This window comes from Bombina bombina, chromosome 9, assembly GCF_027579735.1.
Source record: "Bombina bombina isolate aBomBom1 chromosome 9, aBomBom1.pri, whole genome shotgun sequence".
In the NCBI taxonomy this organism is placed as follows: domain Eukaryota; kingdom Metazoa; phylum Chordata; class Amphibia; order Anura; family Bombinatoridae; genus Bombina; species Bombina bombina.
In genome coordinates, this window is record NC_069507.1 from 6,315,913 (window position 1) to 6,341,372 (window position 25,460).

General features: G+C 41.6%; 1 protein-coding gene across 1 annotated transcript in view; it reads left to right on the plus strand.

Moving 5' to 3' along the window:
• The window catches only part of LOC128639733 (hexokinase-1), a 285,985-nt gene that overhangs the window by 28,767 nt on the left and 231,758 nt on the right, over positions 1-25,460 (plus strand). The window contains exon 2 of the mRNA XM_053691849.1: positions 13,536-13,698. Coding sequence (XP_053547824.1) covers positions 13,536-13,698 — 163 coding nt within the window. The remainder of the gene's footprint in view (positions 1-13,535; positions 13,699-25,460) is intronic.

The window sequence follows — 25,460 nt, forward strand, 5'->3', positions numbered from 1 at the left end:
TGTTGCTAGTGTGGTTGTTACATACTATGGGTGTGAGTGTGTTGCTAGTGTGGTTGTTACATACTATGGGTGTGAGTGTGTTGCTAGTGTGGTTGTTACATACTATAGGTGTGAGTGTGTTGCTAGTGTGGTTTTTACATACTATGGGTGTGAGTTGCTAGTGTGGTTGCTACATACTGTGGGTGTGAGTGTGTTGATAGTGTGGTTGCTACATACTATGGGTGCGAGTGTGTTGCTAGTGTGGTTGCTACATACTATGGGTGTGAGTGTGTTGCTAGTGTGGTTGTTACATACTATAGGTGTGAGTGTGTTGCTAGTGTGGTTTTTACATACTATGGGTGTGAGTTGCTAGTGTGGTTGCTACATACTGTGGGTGTGAGTGTGTTGATAGTGTGGTTGCTACATACTATGGGTGCGAGTGTGTTGCTAGTGTGGTTGCTACATACTATGGGTGTGAGTGTGTTGCTAGTGTGGTTGCTACATACTATGGGTGTGAGTGTGTTGCTAGTGTGGTTGCTACATACTATGGGTGTGAGTGTGTTGCTAGTGTGGTTGTTACATACTATGGGTGTGAGTGTGTTGCTAGTGTGGTTGCTACATACTATGGGTGTGAGTGTGTTGCTAGTGTGGTTGCTACATACTATGGGTGTGAGTGTGTTGCTAGTGTGGTTGCTACATACTATGGGTGTGAGTGTGTTGATAGTGTGGTTGCTACATACTATGGGTGTGAGTGTGTTGATAGTGTGGTTGCTACATACTATGGGTGTGAGTGTGTTGATAGTGTGGTTGTTACATACTATGAGTGTGAGTTGCTAGTGTGGTTGCTACATACTATGAGTGTGAGTTGCTAGTGTGGTTGTTACATACTATGAGTGTGAGTTGCTAGTGTGGTTGCTACATACTATGTGTGTGACTGCGTTGATAGTGTGGTTGTTACATACTATGAGTGTGAGTTGCTAGTGTGCTTGCTACATACTATGGGTGTTAGTGTGTGTATAGTGTGGTTGCTACATACAATGGGTGTGAGTGTGTTGATAGTGTGGTTGCTACATACTATGGGTGTGAGTGTGTTGATAGTGTGGTTGTTACATACTATGAGTGTGAGTTGCTAGTGTGGTTGCTACATACTATGGGTGTGTGTTGCTAGTGTGGTTGTTACATACTATGGGTGTGTGTTGCTAGTGTGGTTGTTACATACTATGAGTGTGAGTTGCTAGTGTGGTTGCTACATACTATGGGTGTGAGTGTGTTGATAGTGTGGTTGTTACATACTGTGAGTGTGTGTTGCTAGTGTGGTTGTTACATACTATGAGTGTGAGTTGCTAGTGTGGTTGCTACATACTATGGGTGTGAGTGTGTTGATAGTGTGGTTGTTACATGCTATGAGTGTGAGTTACTAGTGTGGTTGCTACATACTATGGGTGTGAGTGTGTTGATAGTGTGGTTGCTACATACTATGGGTGTGAGTGTGTTGATAGTGTGGTTGTTACATACTATGAGTGTGAGTTGGTAGTGTGGTTGCTACATACTATGGGTGTGAGTGTGTTGATAGTGTGGTTGTTACATACTATGAGTGTGAGTTGCTAGTGTGGTTCTTACATACTATGAGTGTGAGTTGCTAGTGTTGTTCTTACATACTATGGGTGTGAGTGTGTTGCTAGTGTGGTTCTTACATACTATGGGTGTGAGTGTGTTGCTAGTGTGGTTCTTACATACTATGGGTGTGAGTTTGTTGCTAGTGTGGTTGCTACATACTATGGGTGTGAGTGTGTTGCTAGTGTGGTTGCTACATACTATGGGTGTGAGTGTGTTGCTAGTGTGGTTGCTACATACTATGGGTGTGAGTGTGTTGCTAGTGTGGTTGCTACATACTATGGGTGTGAGTGTGTTGCTAGTGTGGTTGCTACATACTATGGGTGTGAGTGTGTTGATAGTGTGGTTGCTACATACTATGGGTGTGAGTGTGTTGATAGTGTGGTTGTTACATACTATGAGTGTGAGTTGCTAGTGTGGTTACTACATACTATGAGTGTGAGTTGCTAGTGTGGTTGTTACTTACTATGAGTGTGAGTTGCTAGTGTGGTTGCTACATACTATGGGTGTGAGTGTGTTGATAGTGTGGTTGCTACATACTATGGGTGTGAGTGTGTTGATAGTGTGGTTGTTACATACTATGAGTGTGAGTTGCTAGTGTGGTTGTTACATACTATGAGTGTGAGTTGCTAGTGTGGTTGCTACATACTATGAGTGTGAGTTGCTAGTGTGGTTGCTACATACTATGGGTGTGTGTTGCTAGTGTGGTTGTTACATACTATGGGTGTGTGTTGCTAGTGTGGTTGTTACATACTATGAGTGTGAGTTGCTAGTGTGGTTGCTACATACTATGGGTGTGAGTGTGTTGATAGTGTGGTTGTTACATACTGTGAGTGTGTGTTGCTAGTGTGGTTGTTACATACTATGAGTGTGAGTTGGTAGTGTGGTTGCTACATACTATGGGTGTGAGTGTGTTGATAGTGTGGTTGTTACATACTATGAGTGTGAGTTGCTAGTGTGGTTGCCACATACTATGGGTGTGAGTGTGTTGATAGTGTGGTTGTTACATACTATGGGTGTGAGTGTGTTGATAGTGTGGTTGCTACATACTATGGGTGTGAGTGTGTTGATAGTGTGGTTGCTACATACTATGGGTGTGAGTGTGTTGATAGTGTGGTTGTTACATACTATGAGTGTGAGTTGCTAGTGTGGTTGCTACATACTATGGGTGTGAGTGTGTTGATAGTGTGGTTGCTTCATACTATGGGTGTGAGTGTGTTGATAGTGTGGTTGTTACATACTGTGAGTGTGTGTTGCTAGTGTGGTTGTTAAATACTATGAGTGTGAGTTGGTAGTGTGGTTGCTACATACTATGGGTGTGAGTGTGTTGATAGTGTGGTTGTTACATACTATGAGTGTGAGTTGCTAGTGTGGTTGTTACATACTATGAGTGTGAGTTGCTAGTGTGGTTCTTACATACTATGGGTGTGAGTGTGTTGCTAGTGTGGTTCTTACATACTATGGGTGTGAGTGTGTTGGTAGTGTGGTTGTTACATACTATGAGTGTGAGTTGGTAGTGTGGTTGCTACATACTATGGGTGTGAGTGTGTTGAAAGTGTGGTTGCTACATACTATGGGTGTGAGTGTGTTGCTAGTGTGGTTGCTACATACTATGGGTGTGAGTGTGTTGCTAGTGTGGTTGCTACATACTATGGGTGTGAGTGTGTTGCTAGTGTGGTTGCTACATACTATGGGTGTGAGTGTGTTGCTAGTGTGGTTGCTACATACTATGGGTGTGAGTGTGTTGATAGTGTGGTTGCTACATACTATGGGTGTGAGTGTGTTGATAGTGTGGTTGTTACATACTATGAGTGTGAGTTGCTAGTGTGGTTGCTACATACTATGAGTGTGAGTTGCTAGTGTGGTTGTTACATACTATGAGTGTGAGTTGCTAGTGTGGTTGCTACATACTATGGGTGTGAGTGTGTTGATAGTGTGGTTGTTACATACTATGAGTGTGAGTTGCTAGTGTGGTTGCTACATACTATGGGTGTTAGTGTGTTGATAGTGTGGTTGCTACATACTATGGGTGTGAGTGTGTTGATTGTGTGGTTGCTACATACTATGGGTGTGAGTGTGTTGATAGTGTGGTTGCTACATACTATGGGTGTGAGTGTGTTGATAGTGTGGTTGTTACATACTATGAGTGTGAGTTGCTAGTGTGGTTGCTACATACTATGAGTGTGAGTTGCTAGTGTGGTTGCTACATACTATGGGTGTGAGTGTGTTGATTGTGTGGTTGTTACATACTATGGGTGTGTGTTGCTAGTGTAGTTGTTACATACTATGAGTGTAAGTTGCTAGTGTGGTTGCTACATACTATGGGTGTGAGTGTGTTGATAGTGTGGTTGTTACATACTGTGAGTGTGTGTTGCTAGTGTGGTTGTTACATACTATGAGTGTGAGTTGGTAGTGTGGTTGCTACATACTATGGGTGTGAGTGTGTTGATAGTGTGGTTGTTACATACTATGAGTGTGAGTTGCTAGTGTGGTTGTTACATACTATGAGTGTGAGTTGGTAGTGTGGTTGCTACATACTATGGGTGTGAGTGTGTTGATAGTGTGGTTGCTACATACTATGGGTGTCAGTGTGTTGATAGTGTGGTTGCTACATACTATGGGTGTGAGTGTGTTGATAGTGTGGTTGCTACATACTATGGGTGTGAGTGTGTTGATAGTGTGGTTGTTACATACTATGAGTGTGAGTTGCTAGTGTGGTTGCTACATACTATGAGTGTGAGTTGCTAGTGTGATTGTTACATACTATGAGTGTGAGTTGCTAGTGTGGTTGCTACATACTATGGGTGTGAGTGTGTTGATAGTGTGGTTGTTACATACTATGAGTGTGAGTTGCTAGTGTGGTTGCTACATACTATGGGTGTGAGTGTGTTGATAGTGTGGTTGCTACATACTATGGGTGTGAGTGTGTTGATAGTGTGGTTGTTACATACTATGAGTGTGAGTTGGTAGTGTGGTTATTACATACTATGAGTGTGAGTTGCTAGTGTGGTTCTTACATACTATGAGTGTGAGTTGCTAGTGTTGTTCTTACATACTATGGGTGTGAGTGTGTTGCTAGTGTGGTTCTTACATACTATGGGTGTGAGTGTGTTGCTAGTGTGGTTGCTACATACTATGGGTGTGAGTGTGTTGCTAGTGTGGTTGTTACATACTATGGGTGTGAGTGTGTTGATAGTGTGGTTGCTACATACTATGGGTGTGAGTGTGTTGATAGTGTGGTTGCTACATACTATGGGTGTGAGTGTGTTGATAGTGTGGTTGCTACATACTATGGGTGTGAGTGTGTTGATAGTGTGGTTGCTACATACTATGGGTGTGAGTGTGTTGATAGTGTGGTTGTTACATACTATGAGTGTGAGTTGCTAGTGTGGTTGCTACATACTATGGGTGTGAGTGTGTTGATAGTGTGGTTGCTTCATACTATGGGTGTGAGTGTGTTGATAGTGTGGTTGTTACATACTGTGAGTGTGTGTTGCTAGTGTGGTTGTTAAATACTATGAGTGTGAGTTGGTAGTGTGGTTGCTACATACTATGGGTGTGAGTGTGTTGATAGTGTGGTTGTTACATACTATGAGTGTGAGTTGCTAGTGTGGTTGTTACATACTATGAGTGTGAGTTGCTAGTGTGGTTCTTACATACTATGGGTGTGAGTGTGTTGCTAGTGTGGTTCTTACATACTATGGGTGTGAGTGTGTTGGTAGTGTGGTTGTTACATACTATGAGTGTGAGTTGGTAGTGTGGTTGCTACATACTATGGGTGTGAGTGTGTTGAAAGTTTGGTTGCTACATACTATGGGTGTGAGTGTGTTGCTAGTGTGGTTGCTACATACTATGGGTGTGAGTGTGTTGCTAGTGTGGTTGCTACATACTATGGGTGTGAGTGTGTTGCTAGTGTGGTTGCTACATACTATGGGTGTGAGTGTGTTGCTAGTGTGGTTGCTACATACTATGGGTGTGAGTGTGTTGATAGTGTGGTTGCTACATACTATGGGTGTGAGTGTGTTGATAGTGTGGTTGTTACATACTATGAGTGTGAGTTGCTAGTGTGGTTGCTACATACTATGAGTGTGAGTTGCTAGTGTGGTTGTTACATACTATGAGTGTGAGTTGCTAGTGTGGTTGCTACATACTATGGGTGTGAGTGTGTTGATAGTGTGGTTGTTACATACTATGAGTGTGAGTTGCTAGTGTGGTTGCTACATACTATGGGTGTTAGTGTGTTGATAGTGTGGTTGCTACATACTATGGGTGTGAGTGTGTTGATTGTGTGGTTGCTACATACTATGGGTGTGAGTGTGTTGATAGTGTGGTTGCTACATACTATGGGTGTGAGTGTGTTGATAGTGTGGTTGTTACATACTATGAGTGTGAGTTGCTAGTGTGGTTGCTACATACTATGAGTGTGAGTTGCTAGTGTGGTTGCTACATACTATGGGTGTGAGTGTGTTGATTGTGTGGTTGTTACATACTATGGGTGTGTGTTGCTAGTGTAGTTGTTACATACTATGAGTGTAAGTTGCTAGTGTGGTTGCTACATACTATGGGTGTGAGTGTGTTGATAGTGTGGTTGTTACATACTGTGAGTGTGTGTTGCTAGTGTGGTTGTTACATACTATGAGTGTGAGTTGGTAGTGTGGTTGCTACATACTATGGGTGTGAGTGTGTTGATAGTGTGGTTGTTACATACTATGAGTGTGAGTTGCTAGTGTGGTTGTTACATACTATGAGTGTGAGTTGGTAGTGTGGTTGCTACATACTATGGGTGTGAGTGTGTTGATAGTGTGGTTGCTACATACTATGGGTGTCTGTGTTGATAGTGTGGTTGCTACATACTATGGGTGTGAGTGTGTTGATAGTGTGGTTGCTACATACTATGGGTGTGAGTGTGTTGATAGTGTGGTTGTTACATACTATGAGTGTGAGTTGCTAGTGTGGTTGCTACATACTATGAGTGTGAGTTGCTAGTGTGATTGTTACATACTATGAGTGTGAGTTGCTAGTGTGGTTGCTACATACTATGGGTGTGAGTGTGTTGATAGTGTGGTTGTTACATACTGTGAGTGTGTGTTGCTAGTGTGGTTGTTACATACTATGAGTGTGAGTTGGTAGTGTGGTTGCTACATACTATGGGTGTGAGTGTGTTGATAGTGTGGTTGTTACATACTATGAGTGTGAGTTGGTAGTGTGGTTATTACATACTATGAGTGTGAGTTGCTAGTGTGGTTCTTACATACTATGAGTGTGAGTTGCTAGTGTTGTTCTTACATCCTATGGGTGTGAGTGTGTTGCTAGTGTGGTTCTTACATACTATGGGTGTGAGTGTGTTGCTAGTGTGGTTCTTACATACTATAGGTGTGAGTGTGTTGATAGTGTGGTTGCTACATACTATGGGTGTGAGTGTGTTGCTAGTGTGGTTGTTACATACTATGAGTGTGAGTTGGTAGTGTGGTTGCTACATACTATGGGTGTGAGTGTGTTGCTAGGGTGGTTGCTACATACTATGGGTGTGAGTGTGTTGCTAGTGTGGTTGCTACATACTATGGGTGTGAGTGTGTTGCTAGTGTGGTTGCTACATACTATGGGTGTGAGTGTGTTGCTAGTGTGGTTGCTACATACTATGGGTGTGAGTGTGTTGCTAGTGTGGTTGCTACATACTATGGGTGTGAGTGTGTTGATAGTGTGGTTGCTACATACTATGGATGTGAGTGTGTTGATAGTGTGGTTGTTACATACTATGAGTGTGAGTTGCTATTGTGGTTACTACATACTATGAGTGTGAGTTGCTAGTGTGGTTGTTACATACTATGAGTGTGAGTTGCTAGTGTGGTTGCTACATACTATGGGTGTGAGTGTGTTGATAGTGTGGTTGCTACATACTATGGGTGTGAGTGTGTTAAGAGTGTGGTTGTTACATACTATGAGTGTGAGTTGCTAGTGTGGTTGTTACATACTATGAGTGTGAGTTGCTAGTGTGGTTGCTACATACTATGAGTGTGAGTTGCTAGTGTGGTTGCTACATACTATGGGTGTGTGTTGCTAGTGTGGTTGTTACATACTATGGGTGTGTGTTGCTAGTGTGGTTGTTACATACTATGAGTGTGAGTTGCTAGTGTGGTTGCTACATACTATGGGTGTGAGTGTGCTGATAGTGTGGTTGTTACATACTGTGAGTGTGTGTTGCTAGTGTGGTTGTTACATACTATGAGTGTGAGTTGGTAGTGTGGTTGCTACATACTATGGGTGTGAGTGTGTTGATAGTGTGGTTGTTACATACTATGAGTGTGAGTTGCTAGTGTGGTTGCTACATACTATGGGTGTGAGTGTGTTGATAGTGTGGTTGTTACATACAATTTGTGTGAGTGTGTTGATAGTGTGGTTGCTACATACTATGGGTGTGAGTGTGTTGATACTGTGGTTGCTACGTACTATGGGTGTGAGTGTGTTGATAGTGTGGTTGTTACATACTATGAGTGTGAGTTGCTAGTGTGGTTGCTACATACTTTGGGTGTGAGTGTGTTGATAGTGTGGTTGCTTCATACTATGGGTGTGAGTGTGTTGATAGTGTGGTTGTTACATACTGTGAGTGTGTGTTGCTAGTGTGGTTGTTAAATACTATGAGTGTGAGTTGGTAGTGTGGTTGCTACATACTATGGGTGTGAGTGTGTTGATAGTGTGGTTGTTACATACTATGAGTGTGAGTTGCTAGTGTGGTTGTTACATACTATGAGTGTGAGTTGCTAGTGTGGTTCTTACATACTATGGGTGTGAGTGTGTTGCTAGTGTGGGTCTTACATACTATGGGTGTGAGTGTGTTGGTAGTGTGGTTGCTACATACTATTGGGTGTGAGTGTGTTGCTAGTGTGGTTGTTACATACTATGAGTGTGAGTTGGTAGTGTGGTTGCTACATACTATGGGTGTGAGTGTGTTGATAGTGTGGTTGTTACATACTATGAGTGTGAGTTGCTAGTGTGGTTGTTACATACTATGAGTGTGAGTTGCTAGTGTGGTTCTTACATACTATGGGTGTGAGTGTGTTGCTAGTGTGGGTCTTACATACTATGGGTGTGAGTGTTTTGATAGTGTGGTTGCTACATACTATGGGTGTGAGTGTGTTGCTAGTGTGGTTGCTACATACTATGGGTGTGAGTGTGTTGCTAGTGTGGTTGCTACATACTATGGGTGTGAGTGTGTTGCTAGTGTGGTTGCTACATACTATGGGTGTGAGTGTGTTGCTAGTGTGGTTGCTACATACTATGGGTGTGAGTGTGTTGATAGTGTGGTTGCTACGTACTATGGGTGTGAGTGTGTTGATAGTGTGGTTGTTACATACTATGAGTGTGAGTTGCTAGTGTGGTTGCTACATACTATGAGTGTGAGTTGCTAGTGTGGTTGTTACATACTATGAGTGTGAGTTGCTAGTGTGGTTGCTACATACTATGGGTGTGAGTGTATTGATAGTGTGGTTGTTACATACTATGAGTGTGAGTTGCTAGTGTGGTTGTTACATACTATGAGTGTGAGTTGCTAGTGTGGTTCTTACATACTATGGGTGTGAGTGTGTTGCTAGTGTGGGTCTTACATACTATGGGTGTGAGTGTGTTGGTAGTGTGGTTGCTACATACTATTGGGTGTGAGTGTGTTGCTAGTGTGGTTGTTACATACTATGAGTGTGAGTTGGTAGTGTGGTTGCTACATACTATGGGTGTGAGTGTGTTGATAGTGTGGTTGTTACATACTATGAGTGTGAGTTGCTAGTGTGGTTGTTACATACTATGAGTGTGAGTTGCTAGTGTGGTTCTTACATACTATGGGTGTGAGTGTGTTGCTAGTGTGGGTCTTACATACTATGGGTGTGAGTGTTTTGATAGTGTGGTTGCTACATACTATGGGTGTGAGTGTGTTGCTAGTGTGGTTGCTACATACTATGGGTGTGAGTGTGTTGCTAGTGTGGTTGCTACATACTATGGGTGTGAGTGTGTTGCTAGTGTGGTTGCTACATACTATGGGTGTGAGTGTGTTGCTAGTGTGGTTGCTACATACTATGGGTGTGAGTGTGTTGATAGTGTGGTTGCTACATACTATGGGTGTGAGTGTGTTGATAGTGTGGTTGTTACATACTATGAGTGTGAGTTGCTAGTGTGGTTGCTACATACTATGAGTGTGAGTTGCTAGTGTGGTTGTTACATACTATGAGTGTGAGTTGCTAGTGTGGTTGCTACATACTATGGGTGTGAGTGTATTGATAGTGTGGTTGCTACATACTATGGGTGTGAGTGTGTTGATAGTGTGGTTGCTACATACTATGGGTGTTAGTGTGTTGATAGTGTGGTTGCTACATACTATGGGTGTGAGTGTGTTGATTGTGTGGTTGCTACATACTATGGGTGTGAGTGTGTTGATAGTGTGGTTGTTACATACTATGAGTGTGAGTTGCTAGTGTGGTTGCTACATACTATGGGTGTTAGTGTGTTGATAGTGTGGTTGCTACATACTATGGGTGTGAGTGTGTTGATTGTGTGGTTGCTACATACTATGGGTGTGAGTGTGTTGATAGTGTGGTTGTTACATACTATGAGTGTGAGTTGCTAGTGTGCTTGCTACATACTATGAGTGTGAGTTGCTAGTGTGGTTGCTACATACTATGGGTGTGAGTGTGTTGATAGTGTGGTTGTTACATACTATGGGTGTGTGTTGCTAGTGTAGTTGTTACATACTATGAGTGTAAGTTGCTAGTGTGTTTGCTACATACTATGGGTGTGAGTGTGTTGATAGTGTGGTTGTTACATACTGTGAGTGTGTGTTGCTAGTGTGGTTGTTACATACTATGAGTGTGAGTTGGTAGTGTGGTTGCTACATACTATGGGTGTGAGTGTGTTGATAGTGTGGTTGTTACATACTATGAGTGTGAGTTGCTAGTGTGGTTGTTACATACTATGAGTGTGAGTTGCTAGTGTGGTTGCTACATACTATGGGTGTGAGTGTGTTGATAGTGTGGTTGCTACATACTATGGGTGTGAGTGTGTTGATAGTGTGGTTGCTACATACTATGGGTGTGAGTGTGTTGATAGTGTGGTTGCTACATACTATGGGTGTGAGTGAGTTGCTAGTGTGGTTGCTACATACTATGGGTGTGAGTGTGTTGATAGTGTGGTTGCTACATACTATGGGTGTGAGTGTGTTGATAGTGTGGTTGTTACATACTATGAGTGTGAGTTGCTAGTGTGGTTGCTACATACTATGGGTGTTAGTGTGTTGATAGTGTGGTTGCTACATACTATGGGTGTGAGTGTGTTGATTGTGTGGTTGCTACATACTATGGGTGTGAGTGTGTTGATAGTGTGGTTTCTACATACTATGGGTGTGAGTGTGTTGATAGTGTGGTTGTTACATACTATGAGTGTGAGTTGCTAGTGTGGTTGCTACATACTATGAGTGTGAGTTGCTAGTGTGGTTGCTACATACTATGGGTGTGAGTTTGTTGATAGTGTGGTTGTTACATACTATGGGTGTGTGTTGCTAGTGTAGTTGTTACATACTATGAGTGTAAGTTGCTAGTGTGGTTGCTACATACTATGGGTGTGAGTGTGTTGATAGTGTGGTTGTTACATACTGTGAGTGTGTGTTGCTAGTGTGGTTGTTACATACTATGAGTGTGAGTTGGTAGTGTGGTTGCTACATACTATGGGTGTGAGTGTGTTGATAGTGTGGTTGTTACATACTATGAGTGTGAGTTGCTAGTGTGGTTGTTACATACTATGAGTGTGAGTTGCTAGTGTGGTTGCTACATACTATGGGTGTGAGTGTGTTGATAGTGTGGTTGCTACATACTATGGGTGTGAGTGTGTTGATAGTGTGGTTGCTACATACTATGGGTGTGAGTGTGTTGATAGTGTGGTTGTTACATACTATGAGTGTGAGTTGCTAGTGTGGTTGCTACATACTATGAGTGTTAGTTGCTAGTGTGGTTGTTACATACTATGAGTGTGAGTTGCTAGTGTGGTTGCTACATACTATGGGTGTGAGTGTGTTGATAGTGTGGTTGTTACATACTATGAGTGTGAGTTGCTAGTGTGGTTGTTACATACTATGAGTGTGAGTTGCTAGTGTAGTTGCTACATACTATGAGTGTGAGTTGCTAGTGTGGTTGTTACATACTATGAGTGTGAGTTGCTAGTGTGGTTGTTACATACTATGAGTGTGAGTTGCTAGTGTGGTTGCTACATACTATGAGTGTGAGTTGCTAGTGTGGTTGTTACATACTATGAGTGTGAGTTGCTAGTGTGGTTGTTACATACTATGAGTGTGAGTTGCTAGTGTGGTTGTTACATACTATGAGTGTGAGTTGCTAGTGTGGTTGCTACATACTATGAGTGTGAGTTGCTAGTGTGGTTGTTACATACTATGAGTGTGAGTTGCTAGTGTGATTCTTACATACTATGGGTGTGAGTGTGTTGATAGTGTGGTTGCTACATACTATGGGTGTGAGTGTGTTGATAGTGTGGTTGTTACATACTATGAGTGTGAGTTGCTAGTGTGATTGCTACATACTATGAGTATGAGTGTGTGTTGCTAGTGTGGGTTGTAGCAGCCTATTTACATGACTCACTGTCTCTGTATGTAACACACCATAGTGCCCTCACATTGGGCACAGCCGGTCAAGCTGACAATATAAAATGCAATACACTGGAGCAGTGGGAATATGCAGAGCTCACACAACAGCTTTGTCACTGGGACATATTGTGAGGCTGAATAACACCTGTGGCAACACATTTATTTCAGTTTTAAGGATTTATAGAATATGATCTTGCAGGTAAAATAGTCATTCTTCAGCGCATAATTCATAGTTCCAGTCATTTCCTAGGTGGCTTAGTAATTCTAGTATTGTGATACCTTTAAGCTTCTTGACTGTGGAAGCCAAGTGATTTGGGAGAAGTCCTGGCTAAGACAACGTTGTATATACAGCTCTTCCCTGTGATACCAGGAGAAAAAATGTCCCCAGGAAGTGGGCTGATATCTTGAGTGACTTCCTTCCAGCAGTGAGAGTGACTTGCACAAACCATACTCACTCTTGCAGCGCTGGGGACCAATGACAATATGCAAAACATTATTAGAAATAAATTGTACTTTGCAGGTTTGGTGGCAGTTACATTTCTCTAAAATTTGTGTCATTTTTTTGCTCCTTTTTATTTTTTTTAAATTCATCAAGTGAGAGTGCCAGTGTCAGTATCTGGTCTGTGTGACTGTGCCAGTATGTGGGCCAGTGTGTGAGTGCGCCAGTATCTGGGCCAGTGTGTGAGTGCGCCAGTATCTGGGCCAGTGTGTGAGTGCGCCAGTATCTGGGCCAGTGTGCGAGTGCGCCAGTATCTGGGCCAGTGTGTGAGTGCGCCAGTATGTGGGCCAGTGTGTGAGTGCGCCAGTATCTGGGCCAGTGTGTGAGTGCGCCAGTATCTGGGCCAGTGTGTGAGTGCGCCAGTATCTGGGCCAGTGTGCGAGTGCGCCAGTATCTGGGCCAGTGTGTGAGTGCGCCAGTATGTGGGCCAGTGTGTGAGTGCGCCAGTATCTGGGCCAGTGTGTGAGTGCGCCAGTATCTGGGCCAGTGTGTGAGTGCGCCAGTATCTGGGCCAGTGTGCGAGTGCGCCAGTATCTGGGCCAGTGTGTGAGTGCGCCAGTATGTGGGCCAGTGTGTGAGTGCGCCAGTATCTGGGCCAGTGTGTGAGTGCGCCAGTATCTGGGCCAGTGTGTGAGTGCGCCAGTGTCGGGGCTGCGTGCGTGAGTGCGCCAGTGTCGGGGCCACGTGCATGTTGTTGCCTTAGGGACATGACAAGACTTAAGATTTATGTAAGAGACTTGACTGTGAATTCTAAGAACAGGAGATATTTCTGTGAACCTTATTCATTCATTTCTCATTGTCTCGTTGCAGATTGATAAGTATTTGTACGCCATGCGCCTGTCAGATGAGACCTTACTGGATATCATGTCTCGGTTCAGAAAAGAAATGGCTAATGGATTATCAAGGGACACAAATCCAACAGCAATTGTGAAGATGCTTCCAACATTTGTGAGATCAATTCCTGATGGGACGGGTGAGTAATTTCAGGGGAAGATACTTAAATGATTTACTGAAGCGCAACTGTTGAGTTGCTAGTTCATTGGAAATCTATAACTGTTTGTTGTACAGGGAATTTAATATAATGTCTCTTATGAAGGTTCACAGAAATGCTTTGTATAGTTAGTGTTAGTATTCTAGACTGGGTACTTACAGAAGTGCTCTAGTACAGCCTTGTAAACTTACTATTCTCTACTAATACAGCCTTTAAAGCGTTTGCATCAGTGCTGAAAAATGAAATATTAACAACTATAACTTGAAATTTACATATGATTTTAATAAATCAGCAATTACATTTTTGGATTTAAAAATCTCAGTGAAAAATAACAAAATAATAACTAATACTTTTAGGAAAAAGACAGCAGGAAACAATCTGTTGATGTCAGATAGCCATCGTCCCCCCTCACTGATCAAAAATATCCCCAAGGGACAATATTTAAGATATCGAAGAAATTGTACAGAACCAAAAACATTCAAAGATGAAGCAGATTCTTTAAGGAAAAGATTTGTAGACAGAGGATACTCTAAAAATATACTAAAAAAGGCATATACCGCAGCTGTCAAAAGCAACAGGGATGAACTACTTTATAAGGAAAAAGAAATAGAACAACAAAACAAAGTTAGATTTATCTCCATTTTTAATAATAAATGGCAACACATTAGAGCCATATTAAAGAAACATTGGCATATTCTAACCCTAGATGGAGAAATTGTGAATTTTGTAGGGGACAGACCCTTAATGTCAGCTCGTAGAGCCCCGAACCTGAAGGACAAATTAGTCCAGAGTCACTTTACTGATATGTCAAAAACCAATTGGTTAACAAAAATATCAAGAGAAATATGGAAATTTTAGATGTAAAAAATGCTCAGTATGCAAAAATATGCAACAAGGCACATATTTTACTGATAAATATGGCAGCTGTCATAAAATAAAAGGAAAAATTAATTGCAAAAGTGAGGGCATCATCTACTTGGCATTTTGCTGTTGCCCCATGTACTATGTGGGCAAAACCTGAAAGAAAGAAATTAAAGAACACAAAAGGGATATCTCAAATGAGGTTAAAACAAGCAGTATAGCAAGACATTTTAAGCTATTTCACAATAGTAATGAAGAAACATCAACGGCTAGATTTAGAGTTGGGCGGTAGCTGTGAAAACCAGCGTTAGAGGCTCCTAACGCTGGTTTTAGGCTAAAAAAAAGGGTCTAACGCTCACTTTTCAGCCGCGACTTTTCCATACCGCAGATCCCCTTACGTCAATTGCGTATCCTATCTTTTCAATGGGATTTTTCTAACTCCGGTATTTAGAGTCGTGTCTGAAGTGAGCGTTAGACATCTAACGACAAAACTCCAGCCGCAGGAAAAAGTCAGTAGTTAAGAGCTTTCTGGGCTAACGCCGGTTCATAAAGCTCTTAACTACTGTACTCTAAAGTACACTAACACCCATAAACTACCTATGTACCCCTAAACCGAGGCCCCCCCACATCGCCGCCACTCGATTTAATTTTTTTAACCCCTAATCTGCCGACCGCCACCTACGTTATACTTATGTACCCCTAATCTGCTGCCCCTAACACCGCCGACCCCTATATTATATTTATTAACCCCTAACCTGCCCCCCACAACGTCGCAGCCAGCTACCTACACTTATTAACCCCTAATCTGCCGACCGCAAAGAGCCGCCACCTACATTATAGCTATGTACCCCTAATCTGCTGCCCCTAACACCGCCGACCCCTATATTATATTTATTAACCCCTAACCTGCCCCCCACAACGTCGCCGCCAGCTACCTACAATAATTAACCCCTAATCTGCCGACCGCAAAGCGCCGCCACCTACGTTATACTTATGTACCCCTAATCTGCTGCCCCTAACACCACCGACCCCTATATTATATTTATTAACCCCTAATCTGCCCCCCTCAACGTCGCCTCCACCTGCCTACACTTATTAACCCCTAATCTGCCGAGCGGACCGCACCGCTATTATTATAAAGTTATTAACCCCTAATCCGCCTCACTAACCCTATAATAAATAGTATTAACCCCTAATCTGCCCTCCCTAACATCGCCGACACCTAACTTCAATTATTAACCCCTAATCTGCCGACTGGAGCTCACCGCTATTCTAATAAATGTATTAACCCCTAAAGCTAAGTCTAACCCTAACACTAACACCCCCCTAAATTAAATATAATTTTAATCTAACGAAATTAATTAACTCTTATTAAATAAATTATTCCTATTTAAAGATAAATACTTACCTGTAAAATAAATCCTAATATAGCTACAATATAAATTATAACTATATTATAGCTATTTTAGGATTAATATTTATTTTACAGGTAACTTTGTATTTATTTTAACCAGGTACAATAGCTATTAAATAGTTAAGAACTATTTAATAGCTAAAATAGTTAAAATAATTACAAAATTACCTGTAAAATAAATCCTAACCTAAGTTACAATTAAACCTAACACTACACGATCAATAAATTAATTAAATAAAATACCTATAATTATCTACAATTAAACCTAACACTACACTATCAATAAATAAATACAATACCTACAAATAACTACAATGAAATAAACTATCTAAAGTACAAAAAATAAAAAAGAACTAAGTTACAAAAAATAAAAAAATATTTACAAACATAAGAAAAATATTACAAAAATTTTAAACTAATTACACCTACTCTAAGCCCCCTAATAAAATAACAAAGCCCCCCAAAATAAAAAAATGCCCTACCCTATTCTAAATTACTAAAGTTCAAAGCTCTTTTACCTTACCAGCCCTGAACAGGGCCCTTTGCGGGGCATGCCCCAAGAAGTTCAGCTCTTTTACCTGTAAAAAAAAACATACAATACCCCCCCCCCCCAAGATTACAACCCACCACCCACATACCCCTAATCTAACCCAAACCCCCCTTAAATAAACCTAACACTAAGCCCCTGAAGATCTTCCTACCTTATCTTCACCATACCAGGTTCACCGATCGATCCAGAAGAGCTCCTCCGATGTCCTGATCCAAGCCCAAGCGGGGAGCTGAAGAGGTCCATGATCCGGCTGAAGTCTTCATCCAAGCGGGGCAGAAGAGGTCTTCCATCCGATTGAAGTCTTCATCCAAGCGGGATCTTCTATTGTCATCCATCCGGATCGGAGCGGCAGGATCCTGAAGACCTCCGACGCTGAACATCCATCCTGGCCGACGACTGAACGACGAATGACGGTTCCTTTAAATGACGTCATCCAAGATGGCGTCCCTCGAATTCCGATTGGCTGATAGGATTCTATCAGCCAATCGGAATTAAGGTAGGAATATTCTGATTGGCTGATGGAATCAGCCAATCAGAATCAAGTTCAATCCGATTGGCTGATCCAATCAGCCAATCAGATTGAGCTCGCATTCTATTGGCTGTTCCGATCAGAATATTCCTATCTTAATTCCGATTGGCTGATAGAATCCTATCAGCCAATCGGAATTCGAGGGACGCCATCTTGGATGACGTCATTTAAAGGAACCGTCATTCGTCGTTCAGTCGTCGGCCAGGATGGATGTTCCGCGTCGGAGGTCTTCAGGATCCTGCCGCTCCGATCCGGATGGATGACGATAGAAGATCCCGCTTGGATGAAGACTTCAATCGGATGGAAGACCTCTTCTGCCCCGCTTGGATGAAGACTTCAGCCGGATCATGGACCTCTTCAGCTCCCGCTTGGATGATGACTTCAGCCGAATCATGGACCTCTTCAGCCCCCCGCTTGGGCTTGGATCAGGACATCGGAGGAGCTCTTCTGGATCGATCGGTGAACCTGGTATGGTGAAGATAAGGTAGGAAGATCTTCAGGGGCTTAGTGTTAGGTTTATTTAAGGGGGGTTTGGGTTAGATTAGGGGTATGTGGGTGGTGGGTTGTAATGTTGGGGGGGGGGTATTGTATGTTTTTTTTTACAGGCAAAAGAGCTGAACTTCTTGGGGCATGCCCCGCAAAGGGCCCTGTTCAGGGCTGGTAAGGTAAAAGAGCTTTGAACTTTAGTAATTTAGAATAGGGTAGGGCATTTTTTTATTTTGGGGGGCTTTGTTATTTTATTATAATTTTTATTGAAGTTACATGAAAAATACAATACAAAACCAAGTTTGCCCATCAGTAACATTAAGAGCAAGACATGACAACACCCAATATTGTTACAGGCAAATTATCAATTTAGTTAGGACACAAGTAATGATTCTAAGCGGTAAATTGATGTTAATATTGGGAGTTTCAAAGATAAACATAACAATAACAATATTAAAAGGCTAACCATAACAAATGGGACCACACGTTGAGTCTAGTAAAGTGTCAGAGAAAGATTTGGGCAAATAAAGATGAAACTTCATTTTGTAATTTATGATATGGGACATGGTCTCCACTACTGAAAAAAAAAAAAGACAATAAACTGTAATTTCCTATTGAAACTATCATGTTGTGGAGAGTTGGCATTGGTAGCGACCCCAGATGGGTCATAGCAAGTGGGGAAGGAAAGGTGTTGCAGTGGGCAAGAGCCACTCGATTTAAGGGAAAGATGAGGGGGGGGGGGTGAGGAGGGGGAGGGCGGAGCCAACCATATTAGGGCTGCCGGTGAGCTTACATATTGAATTTTATACACTAAACCTAGGTGAATATGTAAATTAGGTCTATTACATTTACTTCTACATTACAGGGACATACATAATCCTATGAAGACTAAGGTTAGGAGTAGTTAAAATGATAAGGGGGTCTGTCAACTGAGTCCTGTATCGCCCAGAAATGGGTACGATGGTGCGTGGATGTAGTATAGAACTTGGGCTAGTGCAATAATCACTTATAATAGCAATCTCCACTAGAGTGTGTTACTCATGGGGTATAAGAGCTAAGGTAAAAAGACCCTACTTCATAGGTACGCCTAAATCCTGAATATAAACTAATATTTTCGTCCTAGATACCTGAGAATCAATAACTAACTGGTATGTCAAAAGGACATCCTTAACTAGTAACCTAAATGTTTCAGTATGATTATGGCTCATGTAGATTAAATGGGTATGTCAAATAGTCATGTTCTGTCATAAAGTTATCGGCATGTCAGGTTGGAAACACGTCATAAAACTAAGTTAAGTATACATAAGGCAATGAGCAAACCCAGAACTCAAACATTTAAGTCAAACAGTGGTATAATAAAAAAAAGAAAAAACAAAAACAAGAAAAAAAAAACAAGAGAGATATCGTTAGAAGCCCTAATAGAGAGATATTGGTGAGTGGCCATAAGAGTATACAGGTGGTATAAATAGGGTGTCTTTACTAATCATTTGATGCTATGTAAGGAGTTCCATAATGAAAAAGACATAGTGTAGTATTAAGGATATCACTAGTGCTAATTTCGTGGTTAACCATTCAGTCTAGGTAACTAAAGGCTGTACTGATGACTGGCCAACCAGCCTCAGTGAAAACAATAGGGAGCTTTTATATTAGTATGTATGGTGTCAACCAGGAATATTGTAGATAATGCATATTGGAATGAATAAGGTCTTTTCTGCTCCCGCATGTGGCATGGCTGGAAAGGATACAATGCATTATATCCCTTAGAGTTGTAGGAGACTCATCATAGGTCCTAGATATATAGTACCCTGTAAAGGACATGTTAATAGCTTGTAACTAAAAAGTCATAGCATAATAAGAGCATCTAGTGGTTATAAGGCTATAAGGGGGGCTATGGTGCCCTCATAGGGTGTTCTCCTCTGTTAAACATATAAAGCATTGGAATTTGGAAAACTATCAGTAGCTAGGATAAACCTGGGGTAGTCTCTGACACTAGTATAACATGTTTGAGATGTCTTCCTCAGAGTAAGTGCAATTAGAATAGTAAAAAAAACAACAAAAAGAAAAAAAACAACAACAATAGTCTTAGAGGCAGGTACTGCAAATGACAGGGAGGACTTCAATGGTTAACATAAACAGGGCAGCGAAGGGACAAGTCTACAATCTATGTAGGTCTTGGCCGGTGAATATTATAGAAAGTTAGCCTACCCCAGACCTCCCACGGTCCAGGACATGTTCCATATCAAGGGTTGTTGCCTGAAGATCCAGGAAGGCTTTAGTGGGTAACGTAATAGGGAAATTTAGAGCTCTGTTCAGGGAGCGCACATGAAAGGCATCGTTAATGCCGCAACTCTGAAGACCAATGTGAAAGGGCCAGTCTTTGGAGTATAATCGGCTATGGCAAGTAGGCTGTTCGGCAATGTGTAGGAGATACATTAGTGGGGATACTTCATGCTCACCGCTGGGCTGTAATGCGTGCCAGAGACAAAGTTCCGTTCTGTGGTCTGAGCGCCAGTCCCTCCAGTTGTCGTCGGCCCTCCTCTCAGAGATAAGAAGATGTGTGGATATCAAAGATCCGGGTTTAGTAGGACCAACTTCAGGGAAGTGAAGCGCGGCTATGTCTGCTCCGACCCCCGCTCCAACCGGCCGCTCTGGGGCAGGAGCCGGGTGAGTGGCAGTGAAGGTGAGAGTAGCGGCAGACCGCAGGGGTAATGCGGGAAGGTTGTGGCTGGCCATATCAGCCGTCATGTCCTGTTGACGATGCACCCGAGGGGGTATGTAATTAGATTTCCCCTCTGGAGGGCTAAAAGATTTCTCCTGTCTGAGCAATAGGCTTTGAGAGAGGATGCGGAACTGAGTGTCCATGCCGTGTCCCAACGCCGCCAAAGCATCCATAAGTACAGCGTCCATCTTCTTAGTTTGACGTGGGATCAGATCTAGAATCTCTATGGCCTAGATTTGGAGTTTGGCGTTAGCCGTGAAAACCAGCGTTAGAGGCTCCTAACGCTGGTTTTAGGCTACCGCCGGTATTTGGAGTCAGTGATTAAAGGGTCTAACGCTCACTTTTCAGCCGTGACTTTTCCATACCGCAGATCCCCTTACGTCAATTGCGTATCCTATCTTTTCAATGGGATCTTTCTAACGCTGGTATTTAGAGTCGTTTCTGAAGTGAGCGTTAGAGCTCTAACGACAAAACTCCATCCGCAGGAAAATAGCAGGAGTTAAGAGCTTTCTGGGCTAACGCCAGTTCATAAAGCTCTTAACTACTGTACCCTAAAGTACACTAACACCCATAAACTACCTATGTACCCCTAAACCAAGGTCCCCCCACATCGCCGCCACTCGATTACATTTTTTAACCCCTAATCTGCCGACCGCCACCTACGTTATACTTATGTACCCCTAATCTGCTGCCCCTAACCCCGCCGACCCCTGTATTACATTTATTAACCCCTAACCTGCCCCCCACAACGTCGCCGCCAGCTACTTACAATAATTAACCCCTAATCTCCAGACCGCAAAGCGCCGCCACCTACGTTATCCTTATGTACCCCTAATCTGCTGCCCCTAACACCGCCGACCCCTATATTATATTTATTAACCCCTAATCTGCCCCCCTCAACGTCGCCGACACCTGCCTACACTTATTAACCCCTAATCTGCCGAGCGGACCTGAGCGCTACTATAATAAAGTTATTAACCCCTAATCCGCCTCACTAACCCTATAATAAATAGTATTAACCCCTAATCTGCCCTCCCTAACATCGTCGACACCTAACTTCAATTATTAACCCCTAATCTGACGACCGGAGCTCACCGCTACTATAATAAATGGATTAACCCCTAAAGCTAAGTCTAACCCTAACACTAACACCCCCCTAAATTAAATATAATTTAAATCTAACAAAATAAATTAACTCTTATTAAATAAATTATTCCTATTTAAAGCTAAATACTTACCTGTAAAATACATCCTAATATAGCTACAATATAAATTATAATTATATTATAGCTATTTTAGGATTTATATTTATTTTACAGGCAACTTGGTAATTATTTTAACCAGGTACAATAGCTATTTAATAGTTTACCTAGTTAAAATAATAACAAATTTACCTGTAAAATAAATCCTAACCTAAGATATAATTAAACCTAACACTACCCTATCAATAAATTAATTAAATAAACTACCTACAATTACCTACAATTAACCTAACACTACACTATCAATAAATTAATTAAACACAATTCCTACAAATAAATACAATTAAATAAACTAGCTAAAGTACAAAAAATAAAAAAGAACTAAGTTACAAAAAATAAAAAAATATTTACAAACATAAGAAAAATATTACAACAATTTTAAACTAATTACACCTACTCTAAGCCCCCTAATAAAATAACAAAGCCCCCCAAAATAAAAAATTCCCTACCCTATTCTAAATTAAAAAAGGTAAAAGCTCTTTTACCTTACCAGCCCTGAACAGGGCCCTTTGCGGGGCATGCCCCAAGAATTTCAGCTCTCTTGCCTGTAAAAAAAAACATACAATACCCCCCCCCCCCAACATTACAACCCACCACCCACATACCCCTAATCTAACCCAAACCCCCCTTAAATAAACCTAACACTAAGCCCCTGAAGATCTTCCTACCTTGTCTTCACCATCCAGGTTCACCGATCCGTCCTGAAGAGCTCCTCCGATGTCCTGATCCAAGCCCAAGCGGGGGGCTGAAGAGGTCCATGATCCGGTCAAAGTCTTCATCCAAGCGGGGCAGAAGAGGATCTTCCATCCGATTGAAGTCTTCATCCAGGCGGCATCTTCTATGGTCTTCTATCCGGAGCGAAGCGGCAGGATCCTGAAGACCTCCAGCGCGGAACATCCATCCGGCCCGACGACTGAACGACGAATGACTGTTCCTTTAAGGGACGTCATCCAAGATGGCGTCCCTCGAATTCCGATTGGCTGATAGGATTCTATCAGCCAATCGGAATTAAGGTAGGAATTTTCTGATTGGCTGATGGAATCAGCCAATCAGAATCAAGTTCAATCCGATTGGCTGATCCAATCAGCCTATCAGATTGAGCTCGCATTCTATTGGCTGATCGGAACAGCCAATAGAATGCAAGCTCAATCTGATTGGCTGATTGGATCAGCCAATCGGATTGAACTTGATTCTGATTGGCTGATTCCATCAGCCAATCAGAAAATTCCTACCTTAATTCCGATTGTCTGATAGAATCCTCTTCTGCCCCGCTTGGATGAAGACTTTGACCGGATCATGGACCTCTTCAGCCCCCCGCTTGGGCTTGGATCAGGACATCGGAGGAGCTCTTCAGGACGGATCGGTGAACCTGGATGGTGAAGACAAGGTAGGAAGATCTTCAGGGGCTTAGTGTTAGGTTTATTTAAGGGGGGTTTGGGTTAGATTAGGGGTATTGGGTGGTGGGTTGTAATGTTGGGGGGGGGGTATTGTATGTTTTTTTTTACAGGCAAAAGAGCTGAAATTCTTGGGGCATGCCCCGCAAAGGGCCCTGTTCAGGGCTGGTAAGGTAAAAGAGCTTTTACCTTTTTTAATTTAGAATAGGGTAGGGAATTTTTTATTTTGGGGGGCTTTGTTATTTTATTAGGGGGCTTAGAGTAGGTGTAATTAGTTTAAAATTGTTGTAATATTTTTCTTATGTTTGTAAATATTTTTTTATTTTTTGTAACTTAGTTCTTTTTTATTTTTTGTACTTTAGCTAGTTTATTTAATTGTATTTATTTGTAGGAATTGTGTTTAATTAATTTATTGATAGTGTAGTGTTAGGTTAATTGTAGGTAATTGTAGGTAGTTTATTTAATTAATTTATTGATAGGGTAGTGTTAGGTTTAATTATATCTTAGGTTAGGATTTATTTTACAGGTAAATTTGTTATTATTTTAACTAGGTAACTATTAAATAGCTATTGTACCTGGTTAAAATAATTACCAAGTTGCCTGTAAAATAAATATAAATCCTAAAATAGCTATAATATAATTATAATTTATATTGTAGCTATATTAGGATGTATTTTACAGGTAAGTATTTAGCTTTAAATAGGAATAATTTATTTAATAAGAGTTAATTTATTTCGTTAGATTTAAATTATATTTAATTTAGGGGGGTGTTAGTGTTAGGGTTAGACTTAGCTTTAGGGGTTAATCCATTTATTATAGTAGCGGTGAGCTCCGGTCGTCAGATTAGGGGTTAATAATTGAAGTTAGGTGTCGACGATGTTAGGGAGGGCAGATTAGGGGTTAATACTATTTATTATAGGGTTAGTGAGGCGGATTAGGGGTTAATAACTTTATTATAGTAGCGCTCAGGTCCGCTCGGCAGATTAGGGGTTAATAAGTGTAGGCAGGTGTCGGCGACGTTGAGGGGGGCAGATTAGGGGTTAATAAATATAATATAGGGGTCGGCGGTGTTAGGGGCAGCAGATTAGGGGTACATAAGGATAACGTAGGTGGCGGCGCTTTGCGGTCGGGAGATTAGGGGTTAATTATTGTAAGTAGCTGGCGGCGACGTTGTGGGGGGCAGATTAGGGGTTAATAAATATAATATAGGGGTCGGCGATGTTAGGGCAGCAGATTTGGGGTACATAGGGATAACGTAGGTTGCGGCGGTTTACGGAGCGGCAGATTAGGGGTTAAAAAAATATGCAGGGGTCAGCGATAGCGGGAGCGGCAGATTAGGGGTTAATAAGTGTAAGGTTAGGGGTGTTTAGACTCGGGGTACATGTTAGAGTGTTAGGTGCAGACGTAAGAAGTGTTTCCCCATAGGAAACAATGGGGCTGCGTTAGGAGCTGAACGCTGCTTTTTTGCAGGTGTTAGGTTTTTTTTCAGCTCAAACAGCCCCATTGTTTCCTATGGGGATATCGTGCACGAGCACGTTTTTGAGGCTGGCCGCGTCCGTAAGCAACTCTGGTATCGAGAGTTGCATTTGCGGTAAAAATGCTCTACGCTCCTTTTTTGGAGCCTAACGCAGCATTTGTTTGAACTCTCGATACCAGAGTTAAATTTATGGTGCGGCCAGAAAAAAGCCCGCGGAGCGTTAACAGCCCTTCTACCGCCAAACTCCAAATCTAGGCCTATGAGAGCCGTGTAAAGGAGACAATAAGGTAAATGCCTTTAGAGTCAAGATGTAAGGGCTTCGATGTATAGATGGTTGGCCCTTCTCTACTGTGGGCCTCGTTATGTCTTTGCGCTCCCTGCCTCTGCTATTGAAATCGCGGCTGACTGCAAATTGCTCCAAAGTATGTACTGAAAAGTTTGTTAATAAGTCTTATCTACATTTTATCATGTAGGATAGTATTTTCTGGCTATTTAGTGGCTTTTAGTTAGTTATTAGAGCAGGAGCTCCTGGATTCTGCGTCTGCTTAGCTCGGTGGTTGACTCCACCGGGCTTTGTTATTTTATTAGGGGGCTTAGAGTAGGTGTAATTAGTTTAAAATTGTTGTAATATTTTTCTTATGTTTGCAAATATTTTTTTATTTTTTGTAACTTAGTTCTTTTTTATTTTTTGTACTTTAGTTAGTTTATTTCATTGTATTTATTTGTAGGAATTGTATTTAATTTATTTATTGATAGTGTAGTGTTAGATTGAATTGTAGATAATTATAGGTATTTTATTTAATTTATTTATTGATAGTGTAGTGTTAGGTTTAATTGTAGGTAATTGTAGGTATTTTATTTAATTAATTTATTGATCGGGTAGTGTTAGGTTTAATTGTAACTTAGGTTAGGATTTATTTTACAGGTAATTTTGTAATTATTTTAACTAGGTAGCTATTAAATAGTTCTTAACTATTTAATAGCTATTGTACCTGGTTAAAATAATTACCAAGTTGCCTGTAAAATAAATATTAATCCTAAAATAGCTATAA